The sequence below is a fragment of the Trematomus bernacchii genome, unplaced genomic scaffold (genome assembly GCF_902827165.1).
Source record: "Trematomus bernacchii unplaced genomic scaffold, fTreBer1.1, whole genome shotgun sequence".
NCBI lineage: Eukaryota > Metazoa > Chordata > Actinopteri > Perciformes > Nototheniidae > Trematomus > Trematomus bernacchii.
Genome location: NW_022987547.1, coordinates 9,092,074 through 9,113,851, shown reverse-complemented (window position 1 = coordinate 9,113,851; position 21,778 = coordinate 9,092,074). Strand labels below are relative to the sequence as shown.

General features: G+C 39.1%; 1 protein-coding gene across 7 annotated transcripts in view; it reads right to left on the bottom strand.

Annotated features, from left to right (window-relative positions):
• LOC117476732 (membrane-associated phosphatidylinositol transfer protein 2-like) overlaps positions 1-21,778 on the bottom strand; it is a 53,678-nt gene that overhangs the window by 8,786 nt on the left and 23,114 nt on the right. For 2 of the 7 annotated variants that reach the window (XM_034123446.1, XM_034123447.1), the window contains exons 4-21: positions 15,748-15,962; positions 13,331-13,452; positions 12,734-12,967; positions 9,903-10,226; positions 8,982-9,077; positions 8,282-8,386; positions 8,053-8,117; positions 7,061-7,151; positions 5,983-6,136; positions 5,695-5,884; positions 4,750-4,869; positions 4,285-4,499; positions 3,728-3,903; positions 2,847-3,017; positions 2,631-2,762; positions 1,859-2,014; positions 1,519-1,761; positions 539-687 (exon numbers count right to left, since the gene is read on the bottom strand). In XM_034123446.1, the coding sequence (XP_033979337.1) occupies positions 539-687; positions 1,519-1,761; positions 1,859-2,014; positions 2,631-2,762; positions 2,847-3,017; positions 3,728-3,903; positions 4,285-4,499; positions 4,750-4,869; positions 5,695-5,884; positions 5,983-6,136; positions 7,061-7,151; positions 8,053-8,117; positions 8,282-8,386; positions 8,982-9,077; positions 9,903-10,226; positions 12,734-12,967; positions 13,331-13,452; positions 15,748-15,962 (2,958 nt within the window). The remainder of the gene's footprint in view (positions 1-538; positions 688-1,518; positions 1,762-1,858; positions 2,015-2,630; positions 2,763-2,846; positions 3,018-3,727; positions 3,904-4,284; positions 4,500-4,749; positions 4,870-5,694; positions 5,885-5,982; positions 6,137-7,060; positions 7,152-8,052; positions 8,118-8,281; positions 8,387-8,981; positions 9,078-9,902; positions 10,227-12,733; positions 12,968-13,330; positions 13,453-15,747; positions 15,963-21,778) is intronic. The other 5 variants (XM_034123449.1, XM_034123450.1, XM_034123453.1 and 2 more) reach the window with 5 other exon arrangements.

Below are 21,778 nucleotides of genomic sequence, written 5' to 3'. Positions count from 1 at the left end.
TTTTCTGCTTGCTTAGCAACTTCATCTGAATATTCTGTTTCATCAGTGCAATGAATAAATACATAATCTTTAAAATGGATGTAGCATCAAGTACACTTTGCTTCATTTCACTTAAGAAGATTTATGGTTTTGGCCTTTTCACTCCGCTCTAGATTTTAGCATCAGCTTAATTTTCAGTTTGAAGACAAGGATGGGAGAACTGTGACACTTAAAATCTATTAAAAAACCATAACAATATGTAGAAAAAAGGTTCAGGATATCAAAATGATTACGCTTCACATAGGGGAACAAGAGGGCTTTAACCAAATGTCATCGCATTGAATATTTATCAAGAGATTTCACTATAAAGCAAAAGTGTCAACCTGCTGATGCTTTTACACCAAACACCAGTAGGATTCCTCCTCTGGAAATAATTCATATCTTTATTCAATTTCATTTCAAACCATGTAAAAGTTGTTGATTGTTGTTGACCTTTGACTTTAACTACATTTACAGATACAATGACATACATTCTGATTAACAGAGAGAGAGAACAAACCTGTCTGAGTAAGAAGGAGACGACGTCTGTGGACTCCCAGTAGGAGGCGTGGAAGAGATGAGGCAGAGCGACCGTGGGGAACGCAGTCAGAGCGTCAGGGCAGTACAGAGCGTAGTCCATCCTCTTACTGCCCCACCAGCGAGAAGCAACTAGAGCAGGAAAGAATAACAGAGGGAGGTTAGTCATCTGTGCCTCCAGTTTCTCATCTCTGTTAGGGTTTTTCCAACGCAGATCTACAGCCTACATTCATTCAGAGGTAAGTTCTTTAGGGTTATCATAAACTGGAAAAAGTTAAAACGGTGTTAAAAGGGAAAGTTGTAAATCATTGTATATCAATTACTTTATATGGGAGTGTATTGAATAGCAAGGTTTTAGGAAAAGTGCATGTGTTTTGTGTGTGAGAGTTGACTGGATAAAAAAGGCTTGGACTATACTGCACAAGTTGTGTGGGGGTTTAAAACGAATATTTTGATATAGTTTTGCTGTTGTTCATTGTGGCCCCCTTTTACTTCAATTCATCAAGACTTTTCTCAGTTCTCAACAAAATGGAGGCATGCAAGAAAAGTGCAGGCATGTTTTCCTCACAAATTCAAGGTAAGTAATTGATATACAAATCTACATTTTGTGGGTGAAGTATTCCTTTAAAGGGAACCAAAACTAAAGTCCAAACAGTTCATCAAAATGCAGAGTGAAGGGTTGTGAAAAGGTTCGGAAATGCACACTTGCAGGGAAAAAACAGCTCAGACTTTGTGAGAACCTGGTCAGTTAATTTCTGGTGGTCTTGCAAAAGAAAAACACGGAGGTGGTTCTCATAAACCTGAGCGTAAGAGGAGATTGCAGGATTTGTTTTTGGAATCAGGAGTACTGAGAAGGACTATCCCAGAGAGGAAGATTTCAGAGGAGAAGGGAAAGTGCACAGGGAACAAGGATGGAGTCTAGCATCCTTCCTTCTTGTCCTTTCACTACAGCTCCCAGGGTACCTTTCCCAATGTTCTTCAGCAACCCGGGGGACGGGGGGGCCGAGCTGATGTCCACGATGTCAGACGCGACATCGTTGAAGTCAAAGCTAACCTCCGAGCTCTGCTCAGACTCCACACCGTTGGGTTTTGGGAGCATCTGACGGCTTTTCCTTTGAGACCGCATGGATGCTCTTCGAGAGGCAAACTTATTGTAGGGGAGCACCAGCTGGGACAGCAGGCTGGGCTTTTTTTCAGTTTTGTGGGCTGAGCGGGCGTTAGGAAGGAGGAAACGAGAACATGTAAACTGTCAGCTCGTAGGCCAAAACGTGGGTCACACACTGGAGGTGAGAGCGCGACTTACTGGTGGCGATGTTGGAGGCGGTGTACGAGTCGGCTAGGCCCGACACCTGGCTGGCGATGCTGGCACTGCTGGACCTGCGGGTGCAGCGCAGGTGAGGGACGCCCGGGGACGTGGGGATGGGGCCGTCAACGAAAATATGTGACTGAAGAGAGTCAGCTGCAGAGACAGAAGAAAGGGTTTAAGTCATATTCTCTACTGCAGAAAGAATTCCAGTGAAAATCAAGGTAATTATGATTTTATTTTATTTCTGTAGCTTTGGCATACTTTCTGTTGGCTATGATAACACTGCGGGATCAGTTTGCAAACAAACATCTCCCGTGTACAAGAACAGAGTCCAAACAAACACAATTTCTGCGTATTAATCATTATCTTTATCATAAAGCTAAACACGAGTCCATCGCTGACGAGCAGCCTTCCTGATGTAATGAAGCAGAACTTTTACGAGAGCAGAGCTGCGTGTCAGCAAATAATTGTTGTGATCTGGGAACACGACGCTACAACGATGTCTGATGAAACACCAGCGGTCAAAAAGTCTGACAGTTTGTAAAGAAGTTTATATGGAGATCAAAATCTAAAGTGAGTAATAATAATCTGAACGCAGAACATTGTGTTTGCACAGAAGCACTTTAGGTTATCAAATCGTTGTTACAACTATAAAATGAAGACTCAGGTTGTTATAATCTAGATTTTCCCTTGTTATCCCTAGAATAAGTAACATGAGGGATAAAAAGATGAAAAGAGCAACATAAATGATTGCTAAATGGAAACATACTGTCTGTGTGGAGCTGCCAGTTTAGGACGGGCACTGGGATGGACGTCTCATTGACGGTGAAGTCCTGGTGGCGGTGAGAAACTGCACCAACAGACTCCATCAGAAGCTGAGGATTACTCTGCATCGTCTCAACTAGGGAGCAAGTAAAAGGGAAGAAGATTAAAAGACTTATCTACATTTCGTATAGTAAAAGTATGTCATGTATGTTTGACTCACCCAATAGAGCCGAGTGCCCATCGCCCAGAGGGAAGCGCTGGTATCGAGGGACACTGAAGGGAGGCAGCAGGTGGAACCGTTTGTCCAGGAGAGGCTCGAGGCGCGAGGCCGAGGGGTCGGCGGGGTGAAACAGGTTGTACACCTGCTGACAGGCCGGACGCAGAGCCGACACTGAGGGGGAGAGAGGTCAAGAGATTTAAAAAACTGCAACATGATACCGGAAACTAAGATTTCAAAAGCCAAATAACCCAGTTTTATTCATCTCTGGTTGAAAGTTTCATGTCTGTAACCAAACCTTTGTGCAGTTCTACACCACTGCAGACAGGTGAGAAATAAAACCACTGCTCAACAGCACCCAAACGTTCAGGCTGCTGTAGAGTTTGTATTTAAATGACATTTAGTTTGACATTCAGACTGGTTAAAATAAAGTCACTTGCTTTTTTCTTGATTGTTAGATATGATGATTGTAAACCACTCTCTAATGTATGAACGGTTAAATATTATGACTTGTCTGTGACTTCTTATGCCAAACAAACTATTTATTGTAAGAAAAGCTTGTCATTTCAGCCCACACATTTTGAGTCTTAAAAAAAACATAATTTCAGTTGTTTTGCTTTCTACAGTATTGTTTTGATAATTTGTTTGTTAATTGATCGTCATGGTGTGGTTTATTATAGACCAAAATAAACCTTAATTAATCAAATCTGTGAGACAGGTAAAATAATAAAAAGAGGAAAAAAAACAGGCCATCCCGACACCGTCTCTACAGCTACTGGAGACGAGAATCCCACAAGGGAAAATACAGCAGAAGCTATCTAGCAAAACTATTTAAAATTACAGTAAGTTATGCGCAATATCAAAATAAGCAAAACCTTCCTCACCATCTAAAGAGGGCACCACCGTCTTCCTCAGAGCGAGCACCAGCCCCAGAGGAGAGCCGAACATGAAGAAGTCAGTCACCTCGAAGTCAAACTTCCCCAAACTGCCTCCTTCCAGCATGGTGCTGCTGCTGGAGCGCCGAGACCCGGGCTCCCCGAGGAGCACGCTGGAGTGGAGACTGGAAACATTCATACAATCACAGGTAATGTCGTTAATGAAACTTTAATGGCAAATTAAAATTGAAGATGAATTATTTTCATTAATAAAAAGAGGGGGTGTACAACTAAAAACTAAATACGAAAGGAAACAGATATGAAAGGAAAAAGTGATTGTTTTAATGCTAAGTTTCATACAATGATCTTCATGTATCTATCCAAAAAAGGTAAACTAATGTAACAATATTGAGAGCTGAACCCTCTAAATGCATTGAATAGATACAAATAAATAAAGGTCGACAAAAATGGCTTTAGTTTTTGTTGATTAACACTAACAAATTACTAAACTCTGTAAACATTCGGCGACATTTACAGAATACTTTAAGCCTATTCCTGTGTCTCACCTGGACAGGAAGGCCTGGTGGTGTTTGATGGTGTCCAGCTCGTAGGTGGACGAGTCGCTGCGTTTGCGTGGAAGTTGTCTCTTGGGGTCGTCGGGCCCTGAGCAGCGGGGGATGTCGATGTTGCTGCGGCTGAGATGGCGGCTTCCTTCGAGGGTCGGCGAGGAGGAAGGAGAGCCGCTGTTGATGATGATACCCGGAGAGAGGAGGTCTGTGTCCTGAGAGACAGAGAGGACAAGGAGAACATCGTCAAGCTGAACGGGATTAAAACATTTCTACATTTTCAGCCAGACTAGTAGCATGGCATTAGGGGTGAGACGCTGATTAGCCCAAACTGAAATATTACAACTATTGATTGGTTTGCTGGTTTTTAGAACGCTGATGTTATACGTTAGTACTGAAAGCCTCATTAAGATGCTAAAGTGTGCATGTTAGCCCTGTATATGTCAGAGAGTAGTTAGGTGTTACCTGTACACTGATGGCGCTGCCCCGCCTGCTGCTGTTCTGGCTTTCTGACACCATCACCGAGCTGCTGCACAGAGCGTCAAACCCCAGGATGCCTCCAACACAATCACCAATAACACACACCTGTAATACAATACAAAGCACAAAAACATGAATGCACATTAATCACCAAACCACTGAGGAAAAATATGAACCTTCCAAGTAGGGGTGTCACAATGTATCGGACAATTTAATTATCAACCCTGAAATGAAGAACATCAAAAGTCGATATCATGTTAAGAGAATAAAAAATATGATGAAATATTGTGTAGATAATGAATCACCTATTAAATCATTTCCATTTCTTTCAGTTTCGTTTTTGTCTTCCTCCAAAAATGTGCTGACTCACCTCCCCCACCCTCACAATTTGAGTATAATTAACTTAAAAACAAAAAACAATGAATTTCACTGATAGCATTATTTTATATATATTCTTTAAATAATCCAGTGCCTCTTAAATCATTTCTGTATCTTTCTGTTGTCGCTTTGTCTTTCTCTGCACTCTTAATTTGAGTGCAATTCATTTTCAAAATGAGAGACACACCCAGAATAAGTCAAAGATGAATTTGACTGATAGCATTATTTATTTACTTTGATAATATTGTGCGAATATTCCAGCGCCTCTTAAATAGTTTCCATTTGTCTATGTTCTTGCTTTTTTTGTTCTCTCCACAAATGTCCTCATAATTCCATGTAATTAGTCAAAAAGTGAACCAATAAGCACAATTAAAAAAGTTAAATATGGATTTGACTGAAAGCATTATCTATTTTTTTTTAAATTTAAATGTACTACAAATATCCCAATTATATGGCTGTTGTAAATTATTTGGACCTCAAAGACATTTTGGCCACAATAATCATATGGTGAAAGTATGATATTGTGTCCGCCCTGCCTGGTTACACACTCACCTGGCCGTTGAAAGACGATCCCTCCACAGACTTGAGGAAGTCGTTGTACACCTGATTGGCTCGTAAGATGACGGTGGCCACGGCTTCTTGGTACTGCGGTGCGGCGGTGGCTAAGAGGGGCAGCGCGGCCAGAGGGATGTGGTCCTGACTGCTGGACAGGCAGCCTTCGTCGTAGCTGTAGGGGCTGAGGCTGCGGAGAGGAGGACGCGTTGTTATCCGTCTGTGTTTAACATTCACTCAGCAGGTTGTATTACAGCAGATGAATTAAACACTCAAGAGGGCTCTCACTTGGAGACGAGTGCGAATGCGTCCACACACACAGCAGGACAGGGGACCATCCGGATGGCGATGCGTCCCAGCACTGCGGGGTAGTGGACCCTCATCACCGTCTCAAAGGCCCCGCCCAGCGTGTTTATATCCGCCTGCTTGCCGCTCTGCTCACCTGCAGACAAGAAGAACATGTTGCATTGGTCAAAAAGCTGCAAGAACATTTCCCTTTTACACTTTGTTTCAGAAGTTTGAATTATTTTTGCAGCAGAATTGTCTTCTTTATATCCTGTCTTTTGTTTGGACATCCTCAGATTAAATATTGAGAGAACTTGTAAACTACTGCACCAGTTTAAGGCTGTAATGAGGTGATTTCCTCCTGAATGGATCAATAATTATTACCTCTGCCAATGAGGTTATGGTTTCAGTTTGTTTATCGGTATTTAGCGAGATTACAAAACAACTTCTAGCCTGATTTGAATGAAAATGGAAAGAAAAATGGTGTTAGCAAGGGCCAACAAACTATTATCCATTTGGTAAACACTGCCAAATAGAGCATTTGGCCTTGTGGGAGTTCTGTGTTCTCCGTGGGCTCTTCTGGTTGATACTGATAACATTTGTGATTAAAACAATGAGCAACATTGGAATTATTTGGAGTTGTTGTTGTTGTGTTTGTTGTTGTTGTTGTGTTCACCTGAGGATTAAATGTTCCTCTGATTTTGGCTCTTCCTTTTTTCTCTTTACTCACTCCTTAGTGCTATATTTGTCTCTTTACCTATTGTGTACTTTTCTGCATTTTGCAGTTGGTGTCATGTTTTAGAGGTTTTTTTCTCTGAAAATTGCTGCCAGAAATGACACCATACCGTAGCACTGTGAGAGTGATCTAAGCAGTGAATTTGAGGCCCCAAAACCAAAGCAATAAGCTGAGAGAAGCTAAAACGAGACAGAGAGATTGTTGCCATCATTTTTTGAGGGTTTTCAACCTTACAAAAAATATTGATTGAAGCCACGATATTAACTTTTTAGGGTTAGAAGTTCAAATTGATTTAAGCTAGTGCAAGTTTCATTAAAATGTTGCAGGGTTTGATTGCAGGTGTACCAGAGCCAGTGTCCAGAATGTTTCCTCCATGCAGGACCAGAACGAGGACGTGAGTTTTGGACGTCTGGAGACACTGCTGAGATGAACAGTCCTGCAGGTAAGAGGAGAGGAAAGGAGGCAGGAAACAGGATTAATACTGTAGGGAGAAAGGAGCAGGCAGATAACAGGAAAAACGGGAAAAGGATAGAAGAGCAACATGCAGGGACAAAACTAATGCTAAACGAGTTAGTTGATTAATAAATACATCTATTGAAAACTGCATTTAATCAATTAAAATGATTGTAAACGGAATTTGTTTGTGTTTTGGACTGTTTCTCAGACCAAATCAATCAATCTGAAGCCTGAAGAGTGCTTTGTATACAGACGGTATTATCCACTAGAAACTAAGCATCAGTTGAGCTGCTGAAGATTGTTTGATAAGATTGAAATCTCAATAGCAATTAATGGACTTTGTGGTGAGATGATTGCCTTGAATGTTACAAAAAAACAAAGTTTAAAAGCAACAATTAGACAATTGACAGGGGTCATGTGACTTCTTGGTCACTACCAGTAACTTAATGTAGCCAAGAAATAGTCAGTACTATATTCTACACTAAATGCAATCAATATGAATGCTCTCAGGCGTCCTTAAAGTGCTTCTACTCCTAAGACATCTAATGTCTAGTTCTACTTTCTTCAATGCTCTACTGGCTACAGGACTGACACTTACATTTCTTTTTCTGTTGGATTTATGTCTTTGTCTTTTTGAGGCACGGTGCTGAATACAAAGAGCAAGAACACATAGCATTTATAGCATCGTGAAAGTGTTAGGGCCATGTTTCTACTGTACAGTCTGACGGCTGAGGTGGAGAGGGGGTCCTGGTTTTACTACACTGGCCAGATGACTGGAAGCTATTTCAGGAGGAGGGGTGTAAGCTAAACGCTATTTAATTGAAGATGTTAGTGTGTTAGGATGACATGAATGAAATACAAAAAGAGTGAAGGAAGTGTACCTCCATCTGCCTCTCCTCATTACTCATCACAGCATACTCCCCACCCGACTCCTGATACATAGTTTCTGTAAAAACACAAATTCATTCAGGAAAAATAAGTTTATATTATACACAAAGATCACATTAAAACTGTAACTGTAATGGACAATATCTCACTGCAGGATCTCATGTGACCAAAACTGTTAAAAAATAATATGAGTCTTTGTTTTTATTTAAATGAGTTTAGCACCTTGTGCTTCATCCATCTCGTTTGTTCCTATCTTGTCCATCAGATCGTTGGAGCTCCACTTGGTGATCTCTTTGGCAAACATCTCCTCGTTGTCAGAAAAGTCCTCTGCAAAATACACAGAGGGCCTCTGATATAAATAATCTATCTCTGCACGTCAGAGCAATAATATCTAATAACACAGACCCAAATAAATGTTAATCCCATGATTTAAACGTGTAAAGCCATATTTATTCCTTTATTGTTGGTGTTTTTAAATTAGCTTAATAGATAGAATTACTTGATTATCTTTCTGTCAGCCATTTTGAAGGGCAAGACCATTTGTTGTAGGTTACATTTATTGAATCTAATACAGTATAACAACGTAATGTTCTTCTTTTAGAGGTCCGGAACATAAAATGCATTAATTTAAGAAAAGAAAATCACCTGAACTTCATGGCAAAATAACAACTTCAACAAACAAAAAAGGATTTAGAATGAAACATTGAGATTACCTTGATATATTATATGAATCATCCCAAAGAGAGATATGATAAGAGCGAATTATCTAATCCAATGTGTTCATGTTGTAAATCCAGTACAAGACAAAAGGCAGTACCAAAATAGTCATGTTTCATAACACATAACACATATAGTGCATGTTTAAAATACAAATAAAGCCGGTGTTGTATTATTTATCATGAAGAAAGAGAAGATGTTTTACCGTGAGCATCGAAGAACTCGTCGTCTGTGCTGTCATCTGAGTCTCGGGCGATGCTCTGCATCCTCCACTCTGAAATGTTCTGGTGAGACGGACTCCCTGTACAAACATATTAAACAAAACAGGAAGTAGTGATGTTAAAGCTGGGAGTAGTAAGGTTGTATAATGCACTTATCCAAAGTCAGTGTATTAATAACAGTGGTTGGCATGTCCTCAGTTTGGAGAAAAAGTATGGGCATTATAGTGCAGTGGACGGGGGTGGAGGAAAATGTATTGTAGCCACATAGAAAATAATCAATATCAGTTTAAGTGTACGCTATGTTTGGAATATTTCCACTGCTTTACCTTTTCTGTTATCACAGCTCTCTAAAAAGCACACATAGACTCCATTGATTGGAGATGTGCTAACTCTTTATCTACTGCAGGTAATACACTGCATTTGGAGAATACCTCATACAGCTCAACTCCACTTCAAAACATCTGAACAATGCCTTTTATCTTCAGAGAAACAACAAGATATTTGCTCAAATAAATATAAAATAAATGATCAATCAATCAAATTTCATTTACATAGCCTTACAGTATATCGCAATTACAAATTTGTCTCAGGGGGCTTTACAGTGTTAACAGCATACAACATCATCTGTCCTTAGAGCCCCCCAGCATACAAGAAAAAACCACCAAGGAACCACCAAGGAACCCCCACAATTAAGCGGAAGGGTCTATCTCCCAGGACGGACATACACGCAATAAATGTCGTGTTTATAGATAAAAAAAGAGAATGATACTTTTCTGAAATAAAAGTACAACATGGATAATCCAAATGCATGTGAACGTATATACAAAAAATGTGTCCAGTAGTAATATTCTAGGGGCCACCAACAAATATTGATATAAATAAATGAGGTAAATAGTAATCCTCACCGCCTCTCTTGGACGACCTGTTGGAGGACTTGGAGGAGGTGGACCACTGCTTGGTGAGCTCCCCTCGTGTCTCCAGGGAGTCTCCCAGCTTCCCCCCCTCTCCCTCTGCAGCCGAGCCCCCGGCCTGAGCCCCCTGCTCCTGGTCCTGGCTGACGGACGTCTCCGCCCCCCCCTCCTCAGTCAGGCTGAACTGGGCCATCTTCTTGGCTAAAGCCAGCTGCGTCTCCAGCTCCAGCAGCCGGATGTCGTCGATGGTGAGGCCGTACCACTCGTCCTGCCAGCACCACGCCTGTCTGTGGGCGCGCACCATCACCTTACGCAGGCCTGGAGGACAGCAGCGAGGATTTATTGGCATTTTAGAGAGGAAAGAAGCATGTTTCTGGGATATATATTCTGGGTCAATTTAAGTGGATTAACCTTAAAATAAATACTTTATTTGGTTCACTCTAAAATTGTATGTACGATGTATATTTTGTAAATTGTGTCATTTTTATAATTTGTTTATATAATGTATTTTATTCATGCTTCTTAGGTAACATTAAGCTGTGTTTGGCTCTTTTCTGCTGTTACAATGTAAATGTCCCCGCTGTGGGACTAATAAAGGTATTCTGATTCTGCCACAGAGTCACTGTTCAAACAAAGGTGTAGGTTTGGTTTAAAATATGAGGAGGGGCTGTTCAATCATTAACAAATTAAATCATATTAAAAAAGGCAATGCAATTTAGCAAATAGCGCATTATAATGCTTAAGGAATTCAAAAAGTGGCCTGACAGTCTGTATTTATTGCAATAAGACTGGTTTCTTTGATAGAAAACTGAGATACTGACAACTCATACCAGAAACTGCAAGGAAATAAAAAATAGATTAAATAAATACATCATACAAAAAGTTTAAGACTCAAATACAGTATTCAGTAATAATACAAATCTATTATTTAAGTTTTGCAACTATTTTATTAGAAATTCTGACAATATTATACTGTGTAATATATGATATCAAGTATTTTCCAAAATTAAGTTAAATTATTCATAACTCTAGTGGAGCAATCTGATTTATTTTGTTCCTGTTTCGAACACTTATGGATCGAATATGAAAATGTAATCTTGAACAATGTATTTTTCTTGAGGACCTAAACAAGCATAAGCTGGTTATAAATCCTGACCCCTCTGAGCAAATCATGATTAAAACATCAAACCTGGTAATAAAAGCCAAAGTTAGCAAACAGAGAAAGCTATTAAATTAATATCCAGTGGAAAAAACCACTGACAGATTAATAAAGCTTGAACGGTCCAGCATTATACAACCCAAAGCCCCTTCCGGCATCATTTATAATGAAGAGGCTGTGTTCGAGCAGGTTTAATGCAAATGAGATACAGTGAATATCAGAAGCTGCAGGTGATATTAGCATAAAAACAAAGGGAAAGTCCTTTATAAAAGCACTCATGTTAAAGTGGAAGTGGATGCAGCATGGACAGAAAAAACAAACAGATCTTGTGGTTTAGGGTCTTTTGATTAGGCCTCAGAGTGAGAATGCCATGAAGACAGAGCAGCTGCTGTGTAATTAGCCTGGGAGTGAGCGCGTGAGGGAGTGAGCTGCCCGAGTGTAAACAGTCTTAAATCACAGCGGCGAAACAGAAACGACGGTGGCAGGAAATTAATCCAGTCTGCTGTGTTATCTCAGGGAGCCAGACTCCGCGCTGCTGCCTCTCAAACACTTTCTATAAAGGGATCTATTTGTTTTACCTGCCCGCTCACTATCCCTCACACTCACCTTGTTCCTTTCTTCTTCAGTCACTCAACATAATAGACAGTTTAATGAATCAGTGGTTAATCATTAAAGAAAGAAGGTCTTTTCTTTTCCTTTAGTGACTCACTGTGTCTTATACAAGAATCCTGTCTCTAATCCTGAATATTTCTGTGTCTTTTGGTTATTGTTGATATTTTGGATTATTCAAATACTTTCAAGGTAATCATGTTCAGGGTTATCCTGACTTTATCAGCATCACCCCTGACTCTTTAGGATTCATTCCCAACTTTTGTATACTTTTTTCCTGATTCGTCATGGTTATCTATTACTTTTTAAAGTTTTAAATCTCACATTTTCAAGGATTTTGTATTTTGTGTTGGACATTTTGGGTGCAAATTAATGGCACAAACTAACGTAACGCCTACACGGTTCCGTTGCGTGCTTCAACGGAGACGCTTCCCATTCACTTTTAATTGGGTGACGTCAAGCTTTGCCGAACTGCATTGTGGTTTCCGTTGCGTCGCTTTGCCTCCGTTGCTCGCTTCGAAAGTTGAGAAAAGTTCAACTTTCCAAGCGTCAACGGAAGCGCCAGCCAACCAAATCATATGCCAGTACAAGCGCGGCAAGCTTCAACGCGACGGAACCGTGTGGACGTACCGTAATATATACAACTGTAGCCCTTTTCTGATTTTTAAGCATTATTCATAATTTAAGGTTATCACTTTCAGGGTTATTCAAAATGGTTCATGGTCATGTTTTTATTTATGCCCAGTTTTTCTTCTTTCAGTCTTTTAATGATTATCCTTTATTTTGCACAGGTGTCCTCAATTTTTCATAGTTATGCCTGATTTATCATGATTAAATAAAGTTTTTCCAGGGTGTTCTCCGACATATCAGAAATCCAACGTGTCGGGGTTATTCATGAGTTTTATGGCTTTCCAAGGTTATTTTTTAGGATGATGCATTGACCCAGAGAAAAAGAGGAAGATGTTCCCTTAAAGGTGACTTGTGTCAATGAGTGCAACACACTCACACACACACACACACACACACACACACACACACACACACACGCCATACCTACCCACGTCGTGTATGAAGCGTTCGATCTTGGACTGCATGCCCCAGTATCTGAACTCGACTTTGCAGAGTTTGTAGGCACACATGACGGGACATTCACCGAGTTTCTGGTTGATCTCCTCGATCCAGTCGTCTGACAGCGGACCCCGTTTGGTTTTCACCGACTGATACAGCTTAGGGTCTTCTTCCACCAGGTATTCATGTGGGGGGATGTAGTCCTTTACGATGTCTATGGGGTCTGCAAGGGGGACAAAGTTATTATTAATCACACAAATCAAATGACACATTTCACGACGCCCTGAGTGAAAATCTGTCTACGCAGTGTGTGTGTGTGTGTGTGTGTGTGTGAGAATGTTTTATGTAATAACTCCCTGCAGGGCATTTGTCTGCACATTTTCCTGCACCACGGTGAATTTTAGTATTCAGGGGCTCAACACGAGTTGCTACACTCCCTCACTCTTATCCCTCCACATCACACTGTCTGCATTTTCCCTGAACATAACACTGTGTAGATCTGATCCTGCATTCACTTAAATAGGACTCCACTCTGGGAGTTTTCATGGCAGAGGGTGTGTTCTTGTGTGCAGAATGAAATACTCACCGACAGTCCTCTGTCTCTTTTCAGCAGAAGACATATTGAAGACATCCACTTGATTTCCAGTGTCTGGTTTGTAATACGTCTCAATGTCTATAGAGAACTTCTCTACAAAGGGACAGGTGTACCTGAGAGACAAGAGAGAGAATAGTTGTTTAAAAGTGTAGACATGTCTTATAAACCCATTTTTAAAATGTATGTTTATTTTATCATTAATATTAATATTTTATTTATTTATTCGTATATTTGTGTCACTTTTTTAAACTTTGGATTTGTTCTCATTGTTGCATGTTTGTTGCCCACATAATGTTTTTATGCACACCTATTGATAATGTAAAGAGCCAACGCGCGTGTGTGTGTGTGTGTGTGTGTGTGTGTGTGTGTGTGTGTGTGTGTGTGTGTGTGTGTGTGTGTGTGTGTGTGTGTGTGTGTGTGTGTGTGTGTGTGTGTGTGTGTGTGTGTGTGTCTGTTAGTTATGTATGCTAGTTAACAAGCAGCCTTATGCCCATATATTCCGCAACTCTAGACATTATTTCAGCACTTCTCCGTCAGCCTCGTACTCTGACTGTCTGAAACGGTCTTTGCTGTAAATGCTACAAAGCTTCTGGCGCATTGTGATAAAAAAAAAAAAAAGGATATCAGATGTGGACCCAGTGTCCTTTATCCTGGGCCTCCTGGGCAGATTTATAACACAAAAAACGTGAGGAGATGTTCCTTTATTCTTACTTATGCTGCAAGGAAGAACATGTTGCTGAAGTGGATTCATGAAAACTGTTAAAGCCTGGCAGAGTGAGCTGTTGGATTTATTGCACTAGAATATCTTTCATGTATATTTTATTATAAATAAGGGGCTTTTATCTTTATTATTTTTGCACATTAGCAATGTATTATTATACCACTTATTTTGTGTGTTGTCTTTAGTACCTTTTTTTTATCTCCATGGATTCCATAATGAATTCATGGTGTGCTTTTTGTTTGTAAAAATCGGATGAATATATTGTCAAAAAACTCAACATAACACATTTCCATGTGTTTACGCTTATATTTATTGATTTACTCTTTTATTCGATTGTAATTCTTTAATTGGCAAAAATGTAATTTTGTCATGTCATTTACTTGTATTTAATTTGGATTATTAAAATGATTGATAATTATTCATTATAAGAAACCAAAGTAAATACAATAATAATAACAATATCAATAAAGTTGTTATTATTGTATTTAATTTAGTTAATTATAGTTATTGATGGACGGAAAGTGATATTTAGATTTCACTTCTCACCAAAAATACTAATAAAATGTTATTGGAAAACATGTATTGGGATTTGTGTCCCCGAAGCCCCTTCCTCTATCACTGTGACAATGTTCTCTATTATTATTGTACATAGTCACCTGGAGGATATAACTGATCATTATTCAGCTCAAATTGTTCTTCGTCAGCAATAGCAAGTTTACTGGTGCAAATGTATTTGTAGCCTTTATTTATCCAGGTAAAAATCCCATTGAGATCAACGATCTCTTTTACAAGGAAGACCTGCCGTATGAATCAAGAAGTAATTAAATGGAAAATCATTAACGTTTTAGTACTTAAGGGTTCAGTCATTGTGCTTTAAATAATACAAGCTGTCCTTAAATTCCCTTTATGTGATGAATGCTTCAGTGTTAACAAATGTTTTAGCACAGGAGGATTTTAGAGTCAGAGCACTTTTGTAATATCTTCATGTCCAAATTAAGCATGAATCATTTGTAATGTGACGAGTCATTTTCAGAGGTACTTTTACAAACAACTGCATTCAAACTATTTCTGAAGTTAAAGTATCAGAAGTATTAGCATTAAAATAGACTTAAAGTATATAAAAAGTACTTATTACTTAAGGGCCTATAAAAGAATCTGTTATGACAGTATTGATAGTGTGTGATCACCTACATGTTGCATTAGTAAAGGTAGGTTGTATTTTAATCACATAATATACTTCTTGGAAACCTAAAAATATATAAAACATTAATAGTACATTATATTTCTTATTAATAATCTCAATCTGGGTAAGCATTATCCGTTAATTATATTATATAAATAGATTTGTTTACCTTTATTTCTTCCAATTTATTGATTTGTATTTAATTGCATCAGTTTCAACTGGTTTTATTTATGCTGTTCAAAACAAAGAGTATGATTACTGTTATAATGTATATATTCTGTTGTATGTTGTTTGCCCTGTCACAATATTATTTCTTAAAATGCAAACAAAAACAGCTGAATATAATCCAGCAAAAAGTACAATATTGGCTTTCAAAATGTAGTAGAAGTATAAAGTAGCATAGAATACAAGAAATCAGTTAACTTAGTAAGTAGTAAACATAGGTGCTGTACTTGAGTAAATGTACTGAGCTACTCTCCTCCTCTGCTGTGGTGTGTTTCTCACCGGGTGCGGGTGTATGGGTAGGCGTTCCAGGACTCCTCCTCCACTCGGAGCGCCGCCTGAGGCAGGATGGCACAGAACCAGGACGGGATGTGCTTCCCGATGTGGTACACTTTGTGAGTGTACTGCCCCGAGCCCCCGGGCCCGTCCTCGTAGGGCTTGTTCTCCAGGATCTCCACGCCGCTGCCCTCCCCACAGCTCTCCTCTCGGCTCTTCTTCTGCATGGGGACACAAAACAGGAAGTGGTGAGGAGGGTGGGGGGGGGGGGGGGGGGGGGGGGGTGTGTGTGGGAGCTGCTGAGATTCATCAACCATATAAAAGTATTAAACAGTATTGCATTTTATTACTTTATTTCATGTGCGGATGTTGGGGTTCAGAAGTCATATCATAGGTTCAACCGCCCTCCATGTTCAAATCTATTTAGCTAACTCTGGAGTTATATATAATACCCTTAACTGTGGTTCCTCCATTTTCCCAGGATAAGAATCTCATTTTGTTTTTTTGGGGATCACAAACAGGATCAGCTTCTTGTCAACACAACATTTTATCGAGATAATAATTAATTCAAGATCACAAGAGAAAAAAGTTGAATAATAATAATTGAATAATTAAAATAAATCTTATTTGTTATTGTCTTTTTTGTGTTTTTCAATAGTGGAAGTGGAAGAAATCAAATAGAAATACATTGCATTGTTAACATTATTTAACTTATTTACCTTATAATGAATGCTGTAAACAAGAAGGACCTCAAATCAGCCACTGTGTTTATTGAGTGGGACTTCTAAAGTTTTATTTTTTGTCTATGTGCAAAGATGAACTCTTTTGTTCCTTTTTTATATAATTCTGTACTGGAAAATATGAACTAGAAATCAAATCAAAGTCAGCTCAGTGACAGCAGCTGGGCTCAGCGAGGCTTTGACTTCAACAAGTATCATTCAGTGAGAGACTCTGAAACAGCAACGGTGCGCCAATGTTAGCCTAGCATCCAGACTTGCTCTCTACACACATGCTGCCTCCCTCCCTTTATTCCTAAATGAAGCCCCTGAGACCCTCACACAGCACTCCTGTCTCTCACTGAGGGTTTCTGTCCGACTGTGACCCCCCCCCCCCGCCCCAAAGGGATGATGCAGCAGGAAGTGAGTGATGAGCCGGAGAGAAAAAAGCTGCCACATGGAAAACAAGAAACTGCTTTACATTTGAATATTTTCAGCCACACCCTTTTCCTTTCCTCAGCTCCACTCTGCACCCGGACAAAATGCAAACAGGTATTCAAAAAAATGTAACTTAAAAAGAATAGAAACAATAAAAGAGGCAATACAATCCAACAAACTTTAGAGAAAGGGAATATATCATAAAGAGTTAAAAATATGTTTTAAAAATGAGAGAGAGAGAGAGAGAGCGAGAGCGAGAGCGAGAGAGAGAGAGAGAGAGAGAGAGAGAGAGAGCGAGAGAGAGAGAGAGAGAGCATTTACGTGTATAGTGTAATTAAAAAATAAAAGAAATTATCTATTAGAACAATAAGTTGCTTTTCTTATATTATAAAAATGCTGTAAATTCACTTTTGCCTATTTGTTTTGGAAAGCAAATGGAAAAAGAAGGATAGTTTGTATTTGATCTCTTTTGGTCACGCCCTCTTAATTCCTCTACATCTCTCTTATTCTTCTCTCCTGTCCTCCTGTGCTAAATGATCAAATGAATGAAGTGGAGGAGGGGACCTCAGAGGTCTGGTTTCTCTCTCTCTCTCTCCGCAGCCTGTGACCCTCTCTCAGGCAGCAGATGGTGGGACACAGATCCTGGAGCTCTGAGCACTTTTAAGCTGTTTCTTCACAGCAGGAGTCGTGGATTACTGCATCAGTTTACATCTTCTTAAGAAGCTCTCCGTTTATACTGGAACCATCTTCACTGGAGAGAGGAGTGTTAACAGGCTGGTGAAACATGTGACACCCCTCCAGATCTGACAGAGCAGCCCACATATCTAATATATATTATATATCAATATTAAGTTTAGAGAGGTTATCAACGTAACAAATACTTCTGCATACAAACAGTTAAATAAAAGATTACTTTATTGAAGATTACAATTAAATATATTAAAAAGGATTAAAGAATATGTTAATTAAATGTAATATAAACAATAAAATAGGCAATTTAATACAAGAAAGTATAGAACTTGTAGTACAAGTACAAATTAAAAACTAAATTGTATATACAAGGAATATACTGTTTACAGTTATATACAGAACATATTTTAGATTTGTAAATCATAGTAAAAATATAAGAAATGATTAGTTTCAGTTAAATAAATTGGGCAAAATGTTATGCTTTTCATATATTATAAAACACTGAAAAAATTAATATTTTACAATGGGAATACTACTTTAATTTAGTTTTTGGACAATTCATAGCCAATTCCCTGACATTTCTTTGATAAATGAATACATCAAAAAAGCAGGTTTAGACCCAAGAATAAAGTATGTTGACACACTCGCTGCATTTTTAGTTATTTTATTAAGTCTCACTTTCTCTTTGATCTGCTGCTGCAATCTCATGGGGTCACACATAGAAATGAACTCAATAAGTTACCGATAAATAGCTTCATCCCATCTTGTGTTCCCATTCTTGGACTTACACGAGCTAAGAACAATACCATTAAACTATTCTTTATACCCTCTGCGATCTCTCTAGGAGGAAGAGGGAGTTATTTTCATAATGACTCAATTGATTGTTTCTAAAATATCTTGAGTTGACTGAGTATTTATACTTTTGCCCTGTGTCTAATGTAAGCTAACTGTGTGCATCCCACTCAGCCCGACTAATTGCCCCTGTGAGGACAAATACAATTATTGATTGATTGATTTTATCCATGCATATTTACAGATTCTGTGCGTGAACATTAGTTTTCCTTTGTACCTTTTATATACATTGTTTTGTATATCATTGTAAGTATGTGTGCATGAATGTGTTGCCCAGATTATTACTATTGTAAAAGAGATGTAAACTTAATTTGTACTTCATAAAACCGTAAAAAAATCTGTGTTTACTATATGTTCCACACAACCATGAAAAAACTCACTTTTGATACAAACTGTTGCTCAAATTCTAAAAATAAAAGGGACCTAATGCAATGTATTTGAAATAAAGTAATCTTAATGTCAGTGCTGAGTCAGGTGACAGTACAGTAGCTCTGTATTCTGGTGTCACACTGATGATTGAAAAGCTATTTTATTCCTTCCGTTGTAATACGCTTTGGTTCGAGGGACGGCTCTACGTGAATACAAATCCTCCCGATCATTATTAACAGCAGAGTGGGGTGCTGGGGGTCAACAATGAGAGCTCAGATTGAACACAGAGCTCCCTCTCCTGAAGACTTTAGGGAGGTGATATCAGTAATGAAGGTCAGAGGAGGCAAACAGCTGGAAAATTGCTGTAATCTAGCAGGTAATGTAATTTATGTGAGGAGCTAAGGGTCTTAAATTACCCTCCTCATGTCTGCTGCAGTACAGGAGAGCACATAGTATCTGTATTAATGACACACACCTCGCTGCAACACAGCTGACTATACAGGGTTTCCCAGGGGTTTTAAGAAGGCTTATTGTCTTTAAGAACAACAGCAGATGCAACGGGTGCTGTGTAGAAAATGAAGGTTATTATCTTGCACAACATCAGTCTAAGACAACCAAGACAGGATCTAAAGATGCAGTCAGCAGTTTGAACATATCCACTTCTTGGCAATATAACCTTCAATTCCCTCTGCGCGGCTTCACTAAAAACAAAACTGTCAACAATAGTGGAAGCGCTTCTTAAACTAAAGATGCTGCGTCTGCTGCTGAGGTGTTTGTTTTCTGGTATTTGGCTGTCATCAGAATCCGTCAAACACACACACGTAATTGATGAGGCATGACAGGAGCCAACAAGCACAAGAGTGCACAGCAGCAGCTCTGCTAGCCAAACTCTTAACATAGGGATCCCCAATTCATTGTTTTATGTCATCACAGTGGGGGCTTGTGCAATCACACTCCACAAAAGACTGATCTATTACACTCTGGGAGGTTTTTTGTTAGTTGAAAGAGAGTATGGGGGTGTGTGTGTCTACAGAAGGTCCAGTTGTGATAGACACGGTTCGCCACTGGAATGGCATGATATCCAAAACATGTTTTTTGAGGAATAGCTGGAATATGAAATGATAAAAAAAATGTAATTACAAAGATACTTCAAGAAAACCACCTCACCGGGTCCAAAAAGACCCACTTATGCATCTAAGGGTTAAAAATCAAAGAATAAGCTGCAGAAAGTTGGATCAATGTGCGAAGAGTAAAACATTGATGACGTAAGTTCCACACAAATTCTTTACAAGTCTCTAACAACTTTTCTTAAGTATGTTAAACCGGTCTCATATACAGTAGCTACAATTCTCCTATTCTCCTGTCTCAGATTATAAGAGGAACTGCAGCTGTTTTTGCATATATATATATATATATATATATTAATGTGTGAGAAAAGACTACACAAACTAAAACGTGGTGTCACACTTCACAGGTCTGTGTTTTGCAGAATAATCTTTGCATAAACTATTCCTGCAAAGAACTATGTCATTTAAGTCGAAGTATTTGTAAAAAGGGATTATTCAATAAGAATTAAAAAATACAAATTCATTGTTTTTTGTATTTTAAAGAGTCTTTAAGTTAATGCACAGCTTTTCAGATAAAAAAGCAAACATGTAAAATGTGTCAGAAGCCAAATGTATAATACATAATAACAATACAATAAGCTATCACTAACAATTTGAATGGAGCTGTTCCTTATAACTCCTTATAATATGTTTCCTCTCATTTCTGTTAATTAGTACCATGAAACAACTTTCCACTAAAACCATTTTTTGGAGAATTACAGAACCAAAAGGTTCCTAAATCTTAAAATCCTTGAAGAAAATAAAGAACATGAGTGCCAAAAACCCACATGAGGAAAGATGAGTCAGAAAAGCGTGACGAGGCATTTACCCAGAAACTGTTCAAGATAAAGAAATATGAAAAAACTAAAGTGTGCTGGAACAAAATAACTGACAGGAAAGGAAAAAAGAGAAGGAGAAGTGAAAGAACACAGATCATGCACAATGTGAGAAGTGCAACCAGCTCTCAGCAGAATGAGAAAGGGTCTCTGCTGAGGGTCTGGGTCTGTTGGCCTGAGCTGCCCTGAATCATTTATGAGACCCCGCAAGGTTAGCATAGAGCAGGAATACACAGCCCCCCCCCTCAGGCGTCTGTACGTGCAGAGCCACTGGAGCTCCAGCAGGACCGCATGCATCCAACACTATCACTGCTGCTCAGACAGTTCAGACACATACCCCCCCCCTCCACATCAGCCGCACGGCCATTTTTCAAATGATGTGCTTGTTTTCTAGTTCATGCATCAAACTGTCAGTTCAGTTGAAGTTAAACAACAAATGCAATGATAACTGTGACAGGTGACAGAGAGGGAAGTATTCCACTTCACAGACGATGTGTGACTTTGTTGATTTAAGACGTTAGGATTTACCAAAGTCACAAATTAAACTAAGGACTTTAGTTGTGCCCACTAGTAGTCCCAGTACATGAGTTTAGTTCATTTTTAGACAGCAAAATAACTGATCAGGGCAGCGTTAGACCAGCAGCTCCCGTGTTCTCCAAGGTATGTTTACTGTTTTTATCATAGGAGTTTCTCATGCTTTCAAGAGAGCATAGATAACTCTTCAGTTTCCAAACAAAAAGCAATGTATCAGGGCTCGGCATTAATGCTCGCCCGAGGCAAATGATTTGTGTTCGGACAGAAGGAATGCCTTGCTCAATTGGTCGATCATGCAAGTGAAAAATAAGCGTGATCTTTATTAATTTCTCCGTGTTGTAACATTGGATATGCTAACTTAATGTCATCCCTCCAAAGGACAAGAGCAACTCAGCGTGTAAAGCCGACATATTGTAACATCTAACTTCATGAATTAAGGGTTTATTTCGAGCAGACTAACGTTAGTGATTGCTGGAACAGTAGAAAGACTAACCAA